General features: G+C 45.7%; 1 protein-coding gene across 1 annotated transcript in view; it reads right to left on the bottom strand.

Annotated features, from left to right (window-relative positions):
* SYNE2 (spectrin repeat containing nuclear envelope protein 2) overlaps positions 1–14,846 on the bottom strand; it is a 171,882-nt gene that overhangs the window by 21,873 nt on the left and 135,163 nt on the right. Inside the window, exons 99-101 of the mRNA XM_033062212.1 lie at positions 13,766–13,921; positions 9,497–9,655; positions 8,378–8,544 (exon numbers count right to left, since the gene is read on the bottom strand). Of these exons, the coding sequence (XP_032918103.1) occupies positions 8,378–8,544; positions 9,497–9,655; positions 13,766–13,921 (482 nt within the window). The remainder of the gene's footprint in view (positions 1–8,377; positions 8,545–9,496; positions 9,656–13,765; positions 13,922–14,846) is intronic.

Here is a 14,846-nt window from a genome sequence, read left to right as displayed (position 1 = left end):
AACACCCTTAATTGCACTAAGCCATTTATCTCAAACTTGAGCTAAGCAGCCAAAGAAGAACAAAAACCTAAGAGAAGTTCACACTAGAGCAGTGCATAAATGGGAAGGCAGCCTTGCCCAGACATTCACATTGGCTGATCTGCTCTGTCAGCAGACACAGCGCCCAAGGAAAAGGGCAGGGTTCTACACTGAAACAAGAGAAAACTGATGAAAAACACAAGCATCCTCAGCTTGCACAGAGGTCACAGGCAACTGCCATTTGCTTGGCTATAGGTCAAAGAAAAAAATTAAACAGATGAATTGCATCCACAAAGTCCTAGTTTGCAACCACCATGAAGATGTGTATCTTCACCCTGAAAATATTCTTACAATTCACCTGATCTTTGCATGAAAGAAACCTCATTAACTCTTTTGAGATGCATCCCGAGCATTTCTGGGGAAAGACAGTCCTTCTGGAAGCTGGGTGGGGGTGCAAGCCTCCAAGCCTGGGGGCAAAAGCTTCCTGCCAGATCCAGGTGATCAAACACCCAAAACACAGTGAATTAACAGCACCAACAGTTCAAGTGTGGCAAAGAAAACCAGCTTCTTCCAGAGGGTGGAAGGTGCCACCACTGTTGATTGAATTCTTCTCCTATGAAGTGTGATTCTTAAGTGGAGATTGGTCAAACAGGAAAAACCTACTGTTTACAGAAAAAAGGCCTACTTATCCATTGTTCACTTCCCACTGAGAACTCAGGTGTCACAATTCAGCATGCTTCCACAAAGAAAAAGAAAAGGTAATAATATTTAAAAAATTCAATTAAAATATCACCACTAATCTAAAAAAAACCCAACAAATTCAGACTTGTCTTCTCCTTTGCACTGGGTCAAGCTAAAAATTCCACCCTGATCAGCACTTAGACACATGCAAAAGTTGCCTAGAATAAACCAAACAAAGCCAGTTTTTAAATAATTTGATCTTTGTACCACAATAGAAGTGGCAGAAAAAGAACAAGAAGTAGGAGATTATAACTAAAAGCTGGCTGCAAAAGTGAGCAGAAGGACTGACCTGACTCGAGATTGGATTTGGGTCTTAATACCTTCAATGAAGTTACCAGCATTGGGTTACAAGAGAAAAGCATTAAGCTGTCTCAGGCTGAATCATTGCATGGCCCCAGAAATACACAGTGTATTTGTAGTAACTACTCAGGAATTACCTAGCAGTAGGAGGAGCTTCCAGGTTGACTGAAATGTATTCACACAAACAAAAAAGAATTACAGAATGCATACCCTATTGCATTGCTTTAGCTGGCAAAATGCTGCAGGAAAAGTACGGGGAAAGCTCAAATAAGACAGACAGCCGCACTGAAATTTTAGTGTCTGAAAAACAAAAAGCAGGCTGATATATTCCAAACTCTCCTTCACAAGAGCAAATGTAATCAGAAAAAGGGGTTCTGTCCATGTCTTTTGGAGGAGGAGGAGGGGCTGAACGGCCCTGCCAGCTGACAGGATTGTTTACCAGCAGCGAAGCAAATGGGATGCACAGCCCAGGAAACCTTTGTTCAGCGAGTGGCACGGGGAGCTTAACCGTGCGAGGGACAAAGGAGGCGGTTTGGAGAGGTGATGCCGAAGGCAATCTCAGGCCTTTCTCACGGAAGGCGAGGCCGTGTCTCGGTCCGTGCCGGAGCTGTGCCCGTGTCCCTGGGCCGTGCGCTCGGCGCGCCGGGGGCGGCTGTGGGGGAGGCGAGCCCCAAGGCTGTTGTCAAGGCTCCGCACCGCCTCGGCGGAGCCCCAAACACAGCTGATCGCAAGCCAGAGGCCCCTGGGCGCTGTCCCTGCTGCTAACGTGCCGCACTTCCCACTCCTCCGCCCGTGCAGGGCGAGCTGCGGCGGGGCGCTGGCGCAGCGCATCCCTCGCTCCGCTCCCCCCGCGGCTCCGCCAGGACCCACCGGCACCGCGCCCCGGCCGCGCACCCACACGGCACTTACGGTCCGCACGAGAAAACCATCCCTCAGCCTGCAAATCCCAAGCCGCACGGGGGAACCGTCTGTGCGAGCAGGCAGGCATGGCAGAGGAAACCCCTCCTCCACAGATGCCCTATTTATTCGCCGCTTTAGCATCCCGGGTGTGGGGCGGGGGGGAGGCTCGCCCGTCCTCCCCCTCCCCGAGCTGGGGAGACACCGGAGCTCGCTCTTTCCCCCCTATTTTAACCCTTACGTTTTGCGTTGGGATTTTTACCTGGCGAACGGCCGCATCCCTCCTCAGAACAAAACCACGGGAGCTTTATTCTGACACAAGAGAATTATTAGCACGTGAGGAAGCGCACGCCGGGCGGCTGCCCGCGGCTGGCGACAAAAAGGCTGCGGGCTGGAGCCTCCGGCACCGAGAAAGGTGGATGCGGTGCTCATTTCTTGGGAGAAAGAGGGATTGGAGCCTCAGACCCGGATGATTTGCAGCAGAGTCAGTCTGAAGCGAGCCCAAAAAAACGAGCACACGTACATCCACGCACAGGCACACGCACAAAGATGTAGCCTCACTTCCCCTGCATTCTGCTTTCTCGCCTTTGCCATTATATCCCAGGTATTTAAGTACGAATTACATCTCCCACACACTAACCTGTCCTCTCTTTAACCTTCCAGAGCAGGCAGAAGGCCTCCACTGCAAATAGCCTGTTATGCCAGAGGACAAAATAACCCCTAATCTTCATTTATGATATCATTCGTTGGTGGAAAAACACACTGTCATGATTTCTGTGTGTTATGACTGCCAGAGATCACGGGGTGAGAAAAAAAAAGGCGGAAGTCTGAGAACCTTGGGTTACAAGTCAATCCCCACCCAGCTAAAATCAGGAAAAAAAAAAGTTGTGATAATCCCACCAAAAATGCAAAGAATGATTTTGAAATCAAAGGTTTTCCAGTAATTTTCCACAGACCTGTACTGACTTGCTGATGGCTCCCATGGCAGAACACAGTGCCTGCGAGGACATGGCACACTGTGAGAGGGCTTTGGATATCTCACAGGTAAATCATGCTCAGTCACCTCCACAGTTTATTTTGTCCAGAGTGGTTCAAAACCAAAATGGTTGACCTGAGTAAATGGGGAAATAACCCCCAGCTTTTCAGGCAGACACTGGGAAGGACGATGGTGTACAGAAGACAAGGACTCCCCTTGCCCTGCCAGCTCCCCCTTCTCCCTGCACACATTGCATAACCAAAATAAGCCCAACCATCATGCCTGAGACAATAATGAATTCTGTCACAGCTTTTACACTGAAGAGAAGCGTAATCCTCAAAGGACAGAGAGAACATGGAAAGAAAGCAGGCACTTTGTGAGTGAGATTTCAGCCATCCACATATTACGTATACCAAAAAAACCCAGACCCAAGAATGAGATTTTACAGTGGTACTGCCACAAACCAGCACAATTCTGCTGGACATTGCTGTGTTGTTTACCTGGGGAGGCCTCCCTGCAGCGTATTTTGCTTCCCTTGCCATGTCAGATTGATCTGCAGCAATTTAAAAAGACCTTTGAGCCCAGAGTGCAGCCACACTGATTGTGGGCTGCCACAGGGTAGGACAGCACACCAACAGGTGGTGCCTGACTGTCTGCCCTGCCAAAGGGTAACAATGTGGTGGAAAATAAATAGAGACCAGCTGAAAGCTGGGCTGTGAACTCACTCATTCCCCAAACCCATAATCCAGGCCTGCTGTGACTTTTGGGGCAACCCAGCCACAGTGAGGGTGCAGGTGAGGAGAGGGAATTGGCAGCTCATGGCACTCCCCATAAAGCCTCCTTGGATCCCCGGCACAGCACAATGTGGTGTCACTGGAGAGCTTCAACTCCTTCCCATTTTTTTTTGTAATCTGAGAAGTTTCAGTCTGTTTGGGAATTTCAGCCCCCCTCCCCCAGGGTATGCAGGAAATGAGCTGAAAACACCTTGAATCTCCCAAGCTCAACGAAGGAAGGAAAAGGCTGACTGGAGTGTGGCAGTTTAAGATTCTGGACAACGCAAATTAACTGGCAGCTTACAAACATAGGGAAAAAACCCAATTGCCAAGGATATCTGCATTTCAAACAATGAAAAGACGCACATTTGACCTTGCTAGATTCCCTGAATTTTCATGCTTGCTTTAAAGGTTGAAGTCATTTGAACTCATTCCTGCTACATACAGAAAAACTTTGCCTTTCTCAACAAGGCTGAAAACATGGACTAAACCCACCAAGTAAGGAAACACATCAGCGTGCCTGTAGCCAGGGGAGCTGAGAGATGGCATCCCCTTTCCACATCTTGGCAAGTGGCAAGAGCTGCAGGATGCCCAGAGGTACAGAAACGCAACATCAGTTACTGCAGAGACTGGTCTGCAGACCCAGAACTGCAGGAGGCAGCCCCTGATGACGCTGGTGGCTTTTATGAAGGTTCAAGTAGCATCCAAAGGCTTTGCAGAGCCCCAGCCAGTGCAGACACCCTCCAGTGACACAGGGGTGCTCCTCCAACCTGACTGCAGGCACTAAGCAAACAGCAATGCAGAAGGAAAGCATTCCTTTTCACCGGTCTGGGAAGCCCAGTGTGGAGTTGGAATCAGTGGTGGATGGCCCAGGAAAGAGAACACAGTTCCTTGCTAAACCTTGCCTGTTAATGCATGGCCCAGGAGTGCTGCTCCAGAGCATACTGAGAATGTAAATCCCACTCCATGGGTTTTTGGTTGTCTACCACTCTCATGGCAGCCTGTGCACTCCTCCTCATACTGCTTCAACAAAAGCAAGAGATTTTCTGTGTCCATCTTTAGAGTCAGCACAATGCTCCCTCCTGCCTGTTAGTGTGTTTGTATTGCCCATCCCTCAACAAAGACACAAAGCTCCCGAGGTAAGAGTATCTTCTGAGCTGAACAGAATTCATTTGTTCTCCTTTCCTGGCATGCTAATGCCTTGATGGTTACTTTATCCCATGAAAATTAACATTTGAGACTCTTCCAAGTTTGCAGCCAGACGGTGGCTTGGTGCAACACATGAGGCAAAGCTTTTGTCACCACACAGGCTGAGCACAGGCAGATAATGAAAGTGTTAAGTCCTGCAAGTGCAGCCATATGGCAAATCTGAGCTTGTCACCATGAACTAAGAGAATCACTTCAAGGACTAAATGGGGAGCTCACCTAATTTGCCCATCTGTCCCAGGATGTTTATTGGTTTAAAAAGGTGAAATAAGCTATCAGGAGGAATTTTCTGCATTGATACATTGGCTTCCAGGCTGGTTTGGTTTCATGTTGGTATCACACAGCCACACACTGCACTGCAGAGAAGATAAAATCTTACACAGGTTGCAGGGACAGCCATGGGGACATCAGCAACCACAGAACTGAAGCTGGCAATGTATCTCAATTAGATTCCTCTGTACATACAGCTTATTTTTCACTCTTGAACCACAGGATCTAAAAGTGCCCATCTACAAGAAAGATTTCACTGCCCAAAAATGAAGAATTTGCTTTGAACACATTCTCTCACACACATTTTCTCCTCCTACTCAGTGCCTATTTCTGTAGTTCACCTCTTTCCCAAATCTTGACCTGCCATGAAGATACACTGAAATTTGGTACTTGCCCTGTGTTAGTGGGCAGGCCACTGGAAGCCAGGTGCAAGTACAAATAAAGGCAGCAGCTCATTCTGTGTAAAACAGAAATTTCTGGAGTTGTAATATTTGCAAAAAAAAAAAAAAAATCTTCAAGTGGTCACAGACTTGGCATCCAAAACCTCAGAAAATTTTCACTTCAATTTTACTTGCCAAGCTACTCATCTGAAAAGACAGGAGCAAAACAACCTCTTCATTTCATGGATGTGCTGTGAAAATAAGTTCCTACAAGTAACTTTTGTTCAGGAGAAAAAGGTTTTCTCTGCATCACAGTCAAAATTTGTCACTCACGTCCAGGAGCATTCCCGTATCCTCAAACCCTCCAAGCGCTCTGGCACTCTTTCCCAGAAGTATCTCCTCCATTCCTCTTATTTTCCCCAAGCATTGAAGCATTGCCCAATAAAAAGGACTTTGCACAGGTCTGCAGACGTGGCAGCACTTGTGCAGTGCTCCAGTCTCTTCTGCAGGGCTGCAGTGGATGCACAGCCCCTTTACCATTCCCTCCAGCCTCCACACACTGTGAGAGGATCTCAGTTTCTGCAAAAGCAGACTGAGAAGGAAGGACACAATCTATCAGCACAGGGCATCACAACCCACACTCACAGGTCACCTCGCCTCCAGCCCAAGGCTCTTTGCTGCTCTCTGCTCTCCCTCCAAGATGCCCAATTTGTGTCACATGCGTGATGGGTTGAGCTGCTGCCTCCCCACCATCACCTGAGCTTGAGAGAAGCTACACAACAAAAGCCCAGGAGGAACCCCGAGTGCCCCAAAGCACCTCTGATGAAGTGGATATTTCAGTCAACTGATGTCCAATTCAATTCCTTCAGACGTCAAATCTCAGTGGCAGCACCATAGCAGCAAACTCAAAGCAGAAAGTTGGAAGGTTATTGCAGGGCAAAATTAACTCTTAGGAGTGTGCTCAGAATCTGTTGTGACTGTCTGCCCTGGTGGTTACTTATGACTGAGCAGCTGAGAGCCAAGCCCCAGCAAGGTGGATTAGGTGAGGGAGGAGAGGCTGCAAAACACTGCCATATGCTGAACCTCTGCTAGTATTAAGTCAAAGGGGACCAGCAGAGCCCACAGGGCTGCCTGATAATCTTGGGCCACCAAGGGAGCAGCTTAAATCACATTTAGCCAGGTTCATTACCCTGGTCATAAGCACCAAGTTGGTGGAAATCACAAGCAGAAGCTGGCACATTACAGACATTTTGGAATTAACACAAGAACAATCATAAAGCATCACACCAACTCCCCAGTAGCTGCAATATCCACTTAGACACCAAATAGTAGGAGCCTTGTCGATGCTCTAGACAAATCCACAATAATGTACCTCAAAGCAGCACTGCACACTTCCCTGAAGGTAAATATTTAAGACATACCAGATAGGTAAGTGCTTGTTACAGAGTACTGGAATATGGTTGCCAGATGTCTCTCTAAAAGCCCTATCAGTTCTTTAGCATGTTTTCCTAAAGATTACCAGAAATGTGCCATGCTTACCTCACTTTTTAAACAGTGCATTTTAATCTGCATTTTAAAATTGTTACAATTCAAAACCATCACACAGCAGAACAAAAGATGATTATAAAAGAGGTTTAAAAGTGACACATTACTATGGGATGAGAACAGAAAAAGTGCTATTACTAAAGTGAAGCTTGCTTTCCTACACCAGGTCAAAAACAAAGACACCTTGAGACAACCATTGCAAGTCTATCTGCAATGTCAGATCTTAACAAGGCAGCTTCTGCTTAATCATTCACAGCTCGTGTGTCACCATTAATTCAGATCTCATTCCTGATTAAGGCCCAGCACACTTAGCACTACATTGTCACAGCACAACCACCTCCATTATTTGTCCCAAATTTAAGTGAGCAACAGAGCTGCTGAGAGCCTGGAGTGAGGGGTCACAGACAGAAGAAAACCTTGGGAGACAAGTTGAGACCAATACTAATTTGGTGTTAGCCTTGCTACCTTCTGGATTACCAATAAACTCAGCAGGAGGTGAGACCAGCCCAGCATCCTCCTCCCAAGCTGTGGGAGAAACTCAGATAATAATGAAATGGGATCTTCTCAGTAAGGCTAATACTGAAATGATCATGATGTTCTTAACTCTGTCAAGTACAATAACGATGTTTAATCTGTTAAGAAGAGGTTGTTGCCTAGACTGTGCAAGTTTTTGTTTTAATTTCAACTGATGGTATTTTCCACATCACCATCATACAGAAAATCCTAAATTTAAAAGAAACTCATATGGTCTTTCAGTTGTTTTTAGGAGGGAGACTGAGTAACCAAATGGCACTAGTACTAAATGAAATGTCAAACATTTTTGAATGTAGAAAAGAAACATTATCATATAAATCTGTCTACACAGACAGAATAAAATCTATTTCTAAATTGTGTGTATTCAGACATAAAGTGAAAGAGAGGCTTGTGTTAAAATAGGTTCTCCTAAAAAGCCCAAATCAACTCCTACCATGCTGCCTTAAAATTAGGTTGCAATTCAACACATGGAATGATCACTTTGACTCTTCCTTTTACAAAGCTCCCATCATTAAAATTTTATTTTAAATGAATTCTTACGCCCTGCCTTCCACCACTGGATAAATTAAGACATTTGGTGCCATAATACAGCATTAAGTTACAAAAAAAAAGCATTCCCTTCAGCTTGACTCAGTAACAAATTCCAACTTAACTGGAAAGTCATGTCACTCTGTTTCTGATGGCCAAGGACACAAGCCTCTGCTTCTCACACAAAACATTGAAAATCATTTTCTTACCGTGCTCCAATGACATCAAAGAGGTGCTGCCAGCGATCATTGATTTTGTTGAGTTTATCATCTATTTCTGCAACTCGGCTCTTGTTGCTAGCCTTGATTAGCTGATCACCCATTTGTTTCAAGTGAAGCTTATTTTCACTGAACAGGTTTATTTCTTCCATGCAGTCCTGATAAACACACACAAACATTGCTTTAATTACAGGGCAAAACAAAACAATAATACCAAAACAAAAATATGGGTTTCTTTTCCCGCATGCGTGATGCAAAGTCAGGTTTGGCTGAGGTTTCTACATTTGCATGTAGAATTCTCAGTGAAAACAACAAGACAACCTCAATGAAGAACCCTCTCACAATCTATGAAAAAAAAAGGCAGCTTAAACACTTGCAAGTGCCAGGAGTAAGTATTCCTAAAAATAGCAATTGAATGTTCTAATTTTATCTGTTGTTTATCTGATTTAGCATCATTTTTCAATGACGCTACCTCAAAAGAACCCAAATTCAAGTCTAGGATGGCTTTATTTTGCTGGCATTCTTATCCAGAGGAGATCTGGGATTAGATAATGAAACTTTTTAGCCATGGGCAAGAACAGCAGAACAATAATGGTCTTCTTAAAAATCAAGCTAATACAAAAGTATTAGAAAGCACCAGCTACCATGGGAAAAGGGGCAGAATTAGGTTTTATTTTTGGCTGTGGTAACTTCTTGTTTGCCTAGCATAAGACCTACCCCATCCTTCAATCTTTTCTTTCCCCTCTGCCTACCAGTTGTGTGGATGATGGAGGTGGTGAGAGCAGTGAGCTGCTACTCCCAGGACTCTGCTCTGAGCAGTGCTGGGTATGCATGTGTGCCCCAAAACCCCCACAACCCAGACCCCACCACCACAGCTCACACAGATCACACTCCATGACTAAATGCAGTCCAGTGGCATTTCTGGTCTGCTTTAAGCTCCAAGCCTGAAGATCCAGAAGAGCTAATGATAGAAAAGCTCATCTCACAAAAGCCTCTGTGTGTTGGTTTTACATCATGTATCACTTCCAAGAAGCAAGGAATACACGAGGAACGGTGCCTCTACAATGAGTTATCTGACTGCAAATGAAGAAAAGTGGCATTACTACTTACCTTCTGCAATTTGTCTATCATGTCTTCAATGCTAACATCTGCAGTCTGCAACACTTTGCTTTCCATCTGTACCAGCCAGGAGCACAGCTCCTTATTCTTCTCGTTGAACACGATCCAGGCATTGAGCCTATCCTCGATCTCCTGCTTCCGCAGGGACACCTGTGGAAGAGCACACACAATAAATTCTAGCAACAGCTTTTTCAGAAGGAAACCAGCAATTATGAGCCTTCTAATTTCTAGTCTGCATTTGATCTTATTCCATTTTGCAGAAATAGTTATCAAGTATTCTACTTTCTTTTCCAAAGCCAGCAAGCAGATTGTTATTACATCTTATTTTGGATAGCAGGGCAAAAAGTTGACTAGTAAATACCAGATTCTCTCCCTCAGAAAAATGAAACTGAGTGACAATTTTATAAATAATGTGCTTATATAATAATTTAAATGTTACTCAGTGAAAACCTGAGACTGTCAAACACAGAAGGAATATAAAATACATAATTACTACATACTGTTTAGTATGGCCCTATATATAAACAAGAGAAATAATACCTAGGTAAGTTCTTCTTTATCTGCCACTCTAAGAGAAACTTTGCAGTTACTGACTGCAATTATTCTATCTCTAAAAAGCTTCCCTCTTTTCTGTCCATTTGCCCACCAGTAAGAATCTACCATTTTCATTGAAAACTATGGATTTTTCCCCCCCATCAAAAATACATTTTCCAGGACGAATAAACAAATTGTCTAGACAGAGAAATTAAGGTCTGATATTGCCTGAGAAAGCAGAGTTATCATTACTCCAATATCTCAGAAACAAGCAGGGTCACAGTCTAACTAGCTAATAGCACCTGTCTCTAGCCTAGGGCTCTTAAATATGTATTTATATATTTACCTTGATGGATTCCTGTACTAAGATATATGGGACAAAGGAAGTGCAAAATGGTTCAAGGTCTATTGAAGCAAGAGAAACAAGTAACCCCTCAGTCTCACCAATAAGTTTTGTCTAAAGACTGTGCATAACATTTTGCTTGTCTTGGCTGCAAATGGCCACTCTAAATATCTCCCCATGGCAGGAAATACTCCCTCTTCACATCTCACATGCACTTTATACAGCATAGGACTCCTCAAATTGCTATTATTGATTTTTCTAGAATAATCTCAAACACTATTTTGTAACCCAGAGTGAAGTTGAAATGTGCAGTGTGGAAGCAAGGCCAACTCCATGTAAAACCAAGGTCAGAACAGAAGCCATCTCACACCCCACTGCTTTTGTCCCTTAAATTCTGACTTGTTTTCAAGGAGAGGATGGAGAGGTGAAAGAGATTTCTGAATCCTTCATGACAATCTAAGCAAAGAGATGAGGATGAAAGCACTGCCTTGGGAGACAAGGAAAGAGTCTCCCAAGTTCTCCATAGGAATAAGCCTGGAGATGCCAGGGACCTCAGAAAGTTTCTAAGAGTGTCTCTGCTCTGGGATGCTCCCATGGTTTGGAGGGTGAACCCTTCATCCCTCCTTACCACTTGCAGCATTTCCCATGTATGGAGAGGAGTTTATTTGGTCAGTGGAAGAACAGACTATGCTTGTCAGCAAAACAAGCTCTAAATGCTGATGTGATTCTGACTCCATGTTTGCCTGCTCAGAACAGGGCAAGGCAGGATTTTAATAGCAAGCAGCACCTTTTAGCTGGCTAAGCACAACAGGCTGAGAGCAAAAAACAGGAATAACCCAAAAAATCCTGGACAAGCTTCTAGGAACATGAGCCCTTCAAGCCACTGCTTCGAGCACTTTCTCCTCTGCCCAGTTGCCCTGGTGCCACCCCCATTTTGCACCCACTGTGTGAGCATCGTGTGCATTCCAGAGGGAGGCTGGAATAACATCCCCACAGGATGCTGGCTGGGATGAACGGTTAAATCTGTGACCTACATGCACCTTGCAAGGGCAGCTCTGTAAATGCTAATCCCTTGAGTGCATCTGCTCCCTCAGCCTGCCTGCCCCTGCCCAGTTGAGCACAGGCATCTGGCTGCCCCAGGGCTGTGACAGCTGCAGCTCTTTCACCTCCCTGCATTTATTCTGCAGACCTTCCTCCGCACAATACATCTTGACTCTAATTTGTTATCCAAAACAAAGCAGTCCTGCCAACAGCACAGCTAATGGAGTCTGCACTCCTACCCTGGTGTCCAGCACAGAGCATCACTGTGGGCTCTCCTGAGGCTCATTAGGGCTGTGCAAACATTCAGAACCTCCCTTCATTACAGCACTCAAGAGGTTCCTCCCACTACAGATTTTGTGTGCCTAACACAGTTACATTACTGTCACCTCTTCCCTCCCTGCAAGACAGACTGAACTCAACAGTGTTCCCTCAGGAAATTAAAATGGAAATTTTGAGTAAAATCTGAACTTAAATTACTACAGGAAATTACTACTTGGATAGACTGTAGTGGAGCACATGTCAAAAACTTTAATTTTCAGGGCTATTCAACACAGTGGGGACAGCAGGCTTCAGTAGCTCACGAAAAAAAAAGAACAACAACAAAGTTCTCTCATTTATAGGCTTAACTACAAATTTCCATTAGGAAAATGGTTCAGGCATTTTGATTTAAAAGATAATGGCTTGTATTTCTCCGGAGGAGAGAGGATGTCTCTGGAATTATTTTCAGAGTTCAGAAAAAATAACAGAAAACACTGGTTGTAGCACAGCTGTCCAGTTTAAGGAAAAGAAATTAAATTCTCCTTTCTCATTGCAATGCAAAAAAAAAAATTAACTTTCAATCAAACCAAATAACTATTTCATCACAACACAGTTTGTGAAATAAGCACAGCTGTACATTACTCTGGCAACATCCCCACCAAGATTGCTTTACCTTTGCCTTTGTAAGTGTTAGAAACAAATAGTAACTGGCTTTAGTACTTCTAAACAAACTGCAAAATAAAAGCGATTTACTTGTCAGTAAAGAGATGCAAGAGTTTGGCTTGCTGGTGTGTAGAGCTGGGGGGCTCTTAAGTAACTTAAGACCCTGAAGTATTTTGCCTCTTCCAATCCTGTTAACAGGGCAAAGTAAACACACATTCAAACTGCATAATAACCTAATGAATCAAGTCCATGTGACTTTGCTGTAAGTGTTCCCCAGCGATTTTACATGCAACACTAAATTCAGTGTAATATAGAAACAAGCCACAAAGAATGCAAATATTTCACAGCATTTTCCTGCTACAAAAAAGACAAGTCTGTTCTCAGCTTGTTCAATCCCAAGGAGTCAGTGTTTAAACACATTAAAGTTTCCTTTCTACTGGAATTTTGTTTCAACTTCCCTCTTCCTTTCCCTGCTCCATGCCCTCAGGCAATTCCTGTGCTCATCCCTCCCTCCCTCTGGCAGCCCTGAACAAAGGCACCGATTCCAGTGAACAGCTGCATCGGGGCTCTGTGCAGTTCCACACCAACTTCTTACAAAGAGTTCGCAACAAATCCCTCGGCAGCCTGTCCAGGACACAAAAAAACTCCGGGCCAGGAGCAGCCGCATTCACACCCGGAGCTGCCCAAGGAGCAAAGCCCAGGAGCCACCCCTGGGGGACACAGAGCCCTGTGGGGACACACACACAGAGCACTGTGGGGACACACACACAGAGCACTGTGGGGACACACACACACACACACAGCCCTGAGGGGAGACACAGAGCTCTGTGGGGACACACACAGCCATGAGGGGGGACACACACAGCACTGTGGGGGGACACACACGGCCATGAGAGGGGACACACACAGAGCACTGTGGAGGGACACACACAGCCCTGAGGGGACACAAACACAGCCCTGAGGGAGGACACACACACACAGAGCCCTGAGGGGGAACAGAGAGTCCTGTGGGGACACACACAGCCATGAGGGGGGAGACACACACGCACAGCTCTGAGAAGGGACACACACACACACACAGCCCTGAGCGGGGAGACACACACAGCACCATGGGGGGATACAAACACAGCCCTGAGGGAGGATACATACACACAGTCCTGTCTGTGGCTGACTGACACACACAGCCCTGTCTGTGGCTCACTGACAACACACACACACAGCCCTGTCTGTGGCTGACACACACACACACAGAGCCCACAGAGCCCTGTCTGTGGCTGACACACACACACAGAGCCCTGTCTGTGACTGACACACATACAGCCCTGAGGGACCACAGCCATGTGCTGGCCCACTCCCCCATCCTTGCCAGGCCCCACGGACATCACCCCACTACAAATACCCCCAAGGAAGTTCAGACTCACCCGCAAGCAGAGCTCTTCCCACTGCCTGTGCAAATGCTCCACTTGCTCCTTGAGCACCATCATGTCCTCGGTGAGGATGAGGTGTGCCAGCTCCGCCTTCATGGCCTGCAGCTCCTTCATGTCGTGGGCCCAGTCTGCCAGCGACTGCTCCAGCTCCTGCATGGAAAAGCACCCGCACAAGCCTTGGCACTAAGCTCCTCAGCTTTCCAAAACCTGCTCGCTAATCCCCTGCCTGGCCTGTGGGGGAGGAGAGCAGGGAACGTGCAGCCGCCTGAGCCACGCTCTCCAGTGGGGAGAGAGATCCAGGATCCCAGGAGATCACTGGAACCCCACTGGAACCCATGGCAGAGCCCCAGCTGACCCACTGGAACCATTGCTGCATCCCCAAGTGTTGGAGCGCAGCCTGGCCCAGCAGCTCCCCATGCTCCAGGGCAGCATTTGGGCTCTCACACCCAGGCTGGCACATGCCCGCTTCTTTGGGGTTTCCTTTATTCCTGCTGTAATTGTTTTGGACAAGTTGCTTTCCACCTGCATTTGCTCCAGTTTCAGGTTATTATTCTAAACCCACAAAAGAATTAAATCAGTTACCTTCTCTAATGAATGATTTCATAGGCACTTCCTCAGATTTGTGAGGAATGTGGAGCTTTTAAACTGCTTGTTCACAGAAAACAGGCTCTTTTCTGCTTTGCTTTCCCAACTCCCCTCTTTATTAGAAGTTACACATTTTCTTTAACACTGTTAAAATTGTCACCTAAAGGGCAGAGGTACCACAGTGTGCAGCTGGGGAAGGAATACGACACTCTACACACTAGGTACTAGGACTCATTTTGCAAAAAAGCTGCTGGAAAGGGTCACTTGATCATCTAACAAAAAAAGCCCTTAGAGAAAATCCAGTTTGTCTCATTTTAAAGGGAAAAAAAAACCCTGTGAGTGTTTGTGTCAGAAATGCCCTGGGTCTAAATAAACCCTGTGAGGATTTTCACATGTTGCTTCAATCTAGCTTCACACTACAGGAAAACACCAAAACAAACCTGACTCTAAAATTTACCTGAGATCACAGTACTCCCATAGATGTGCACAC

Source organism: Catharus ustulatus, chromosome 6 (assembly GCF_009819885.2).
Source record: "Catharus ustulatus isolate bCatUst1 chromosome 6, bCatUst1.pri.v2, whole genome shotgun sequence".
In the NCBI taxonomy this organism is placed as follows: domain Eukaryota; kingdom Metazoa; phylum Chordata; class Aves; order Passeriformes; family Turdidae; genus Catharus; species Catharus ustulatus.
This window is presented reverse-complemented; position numbering and strand designations above follow the sequence as displayed.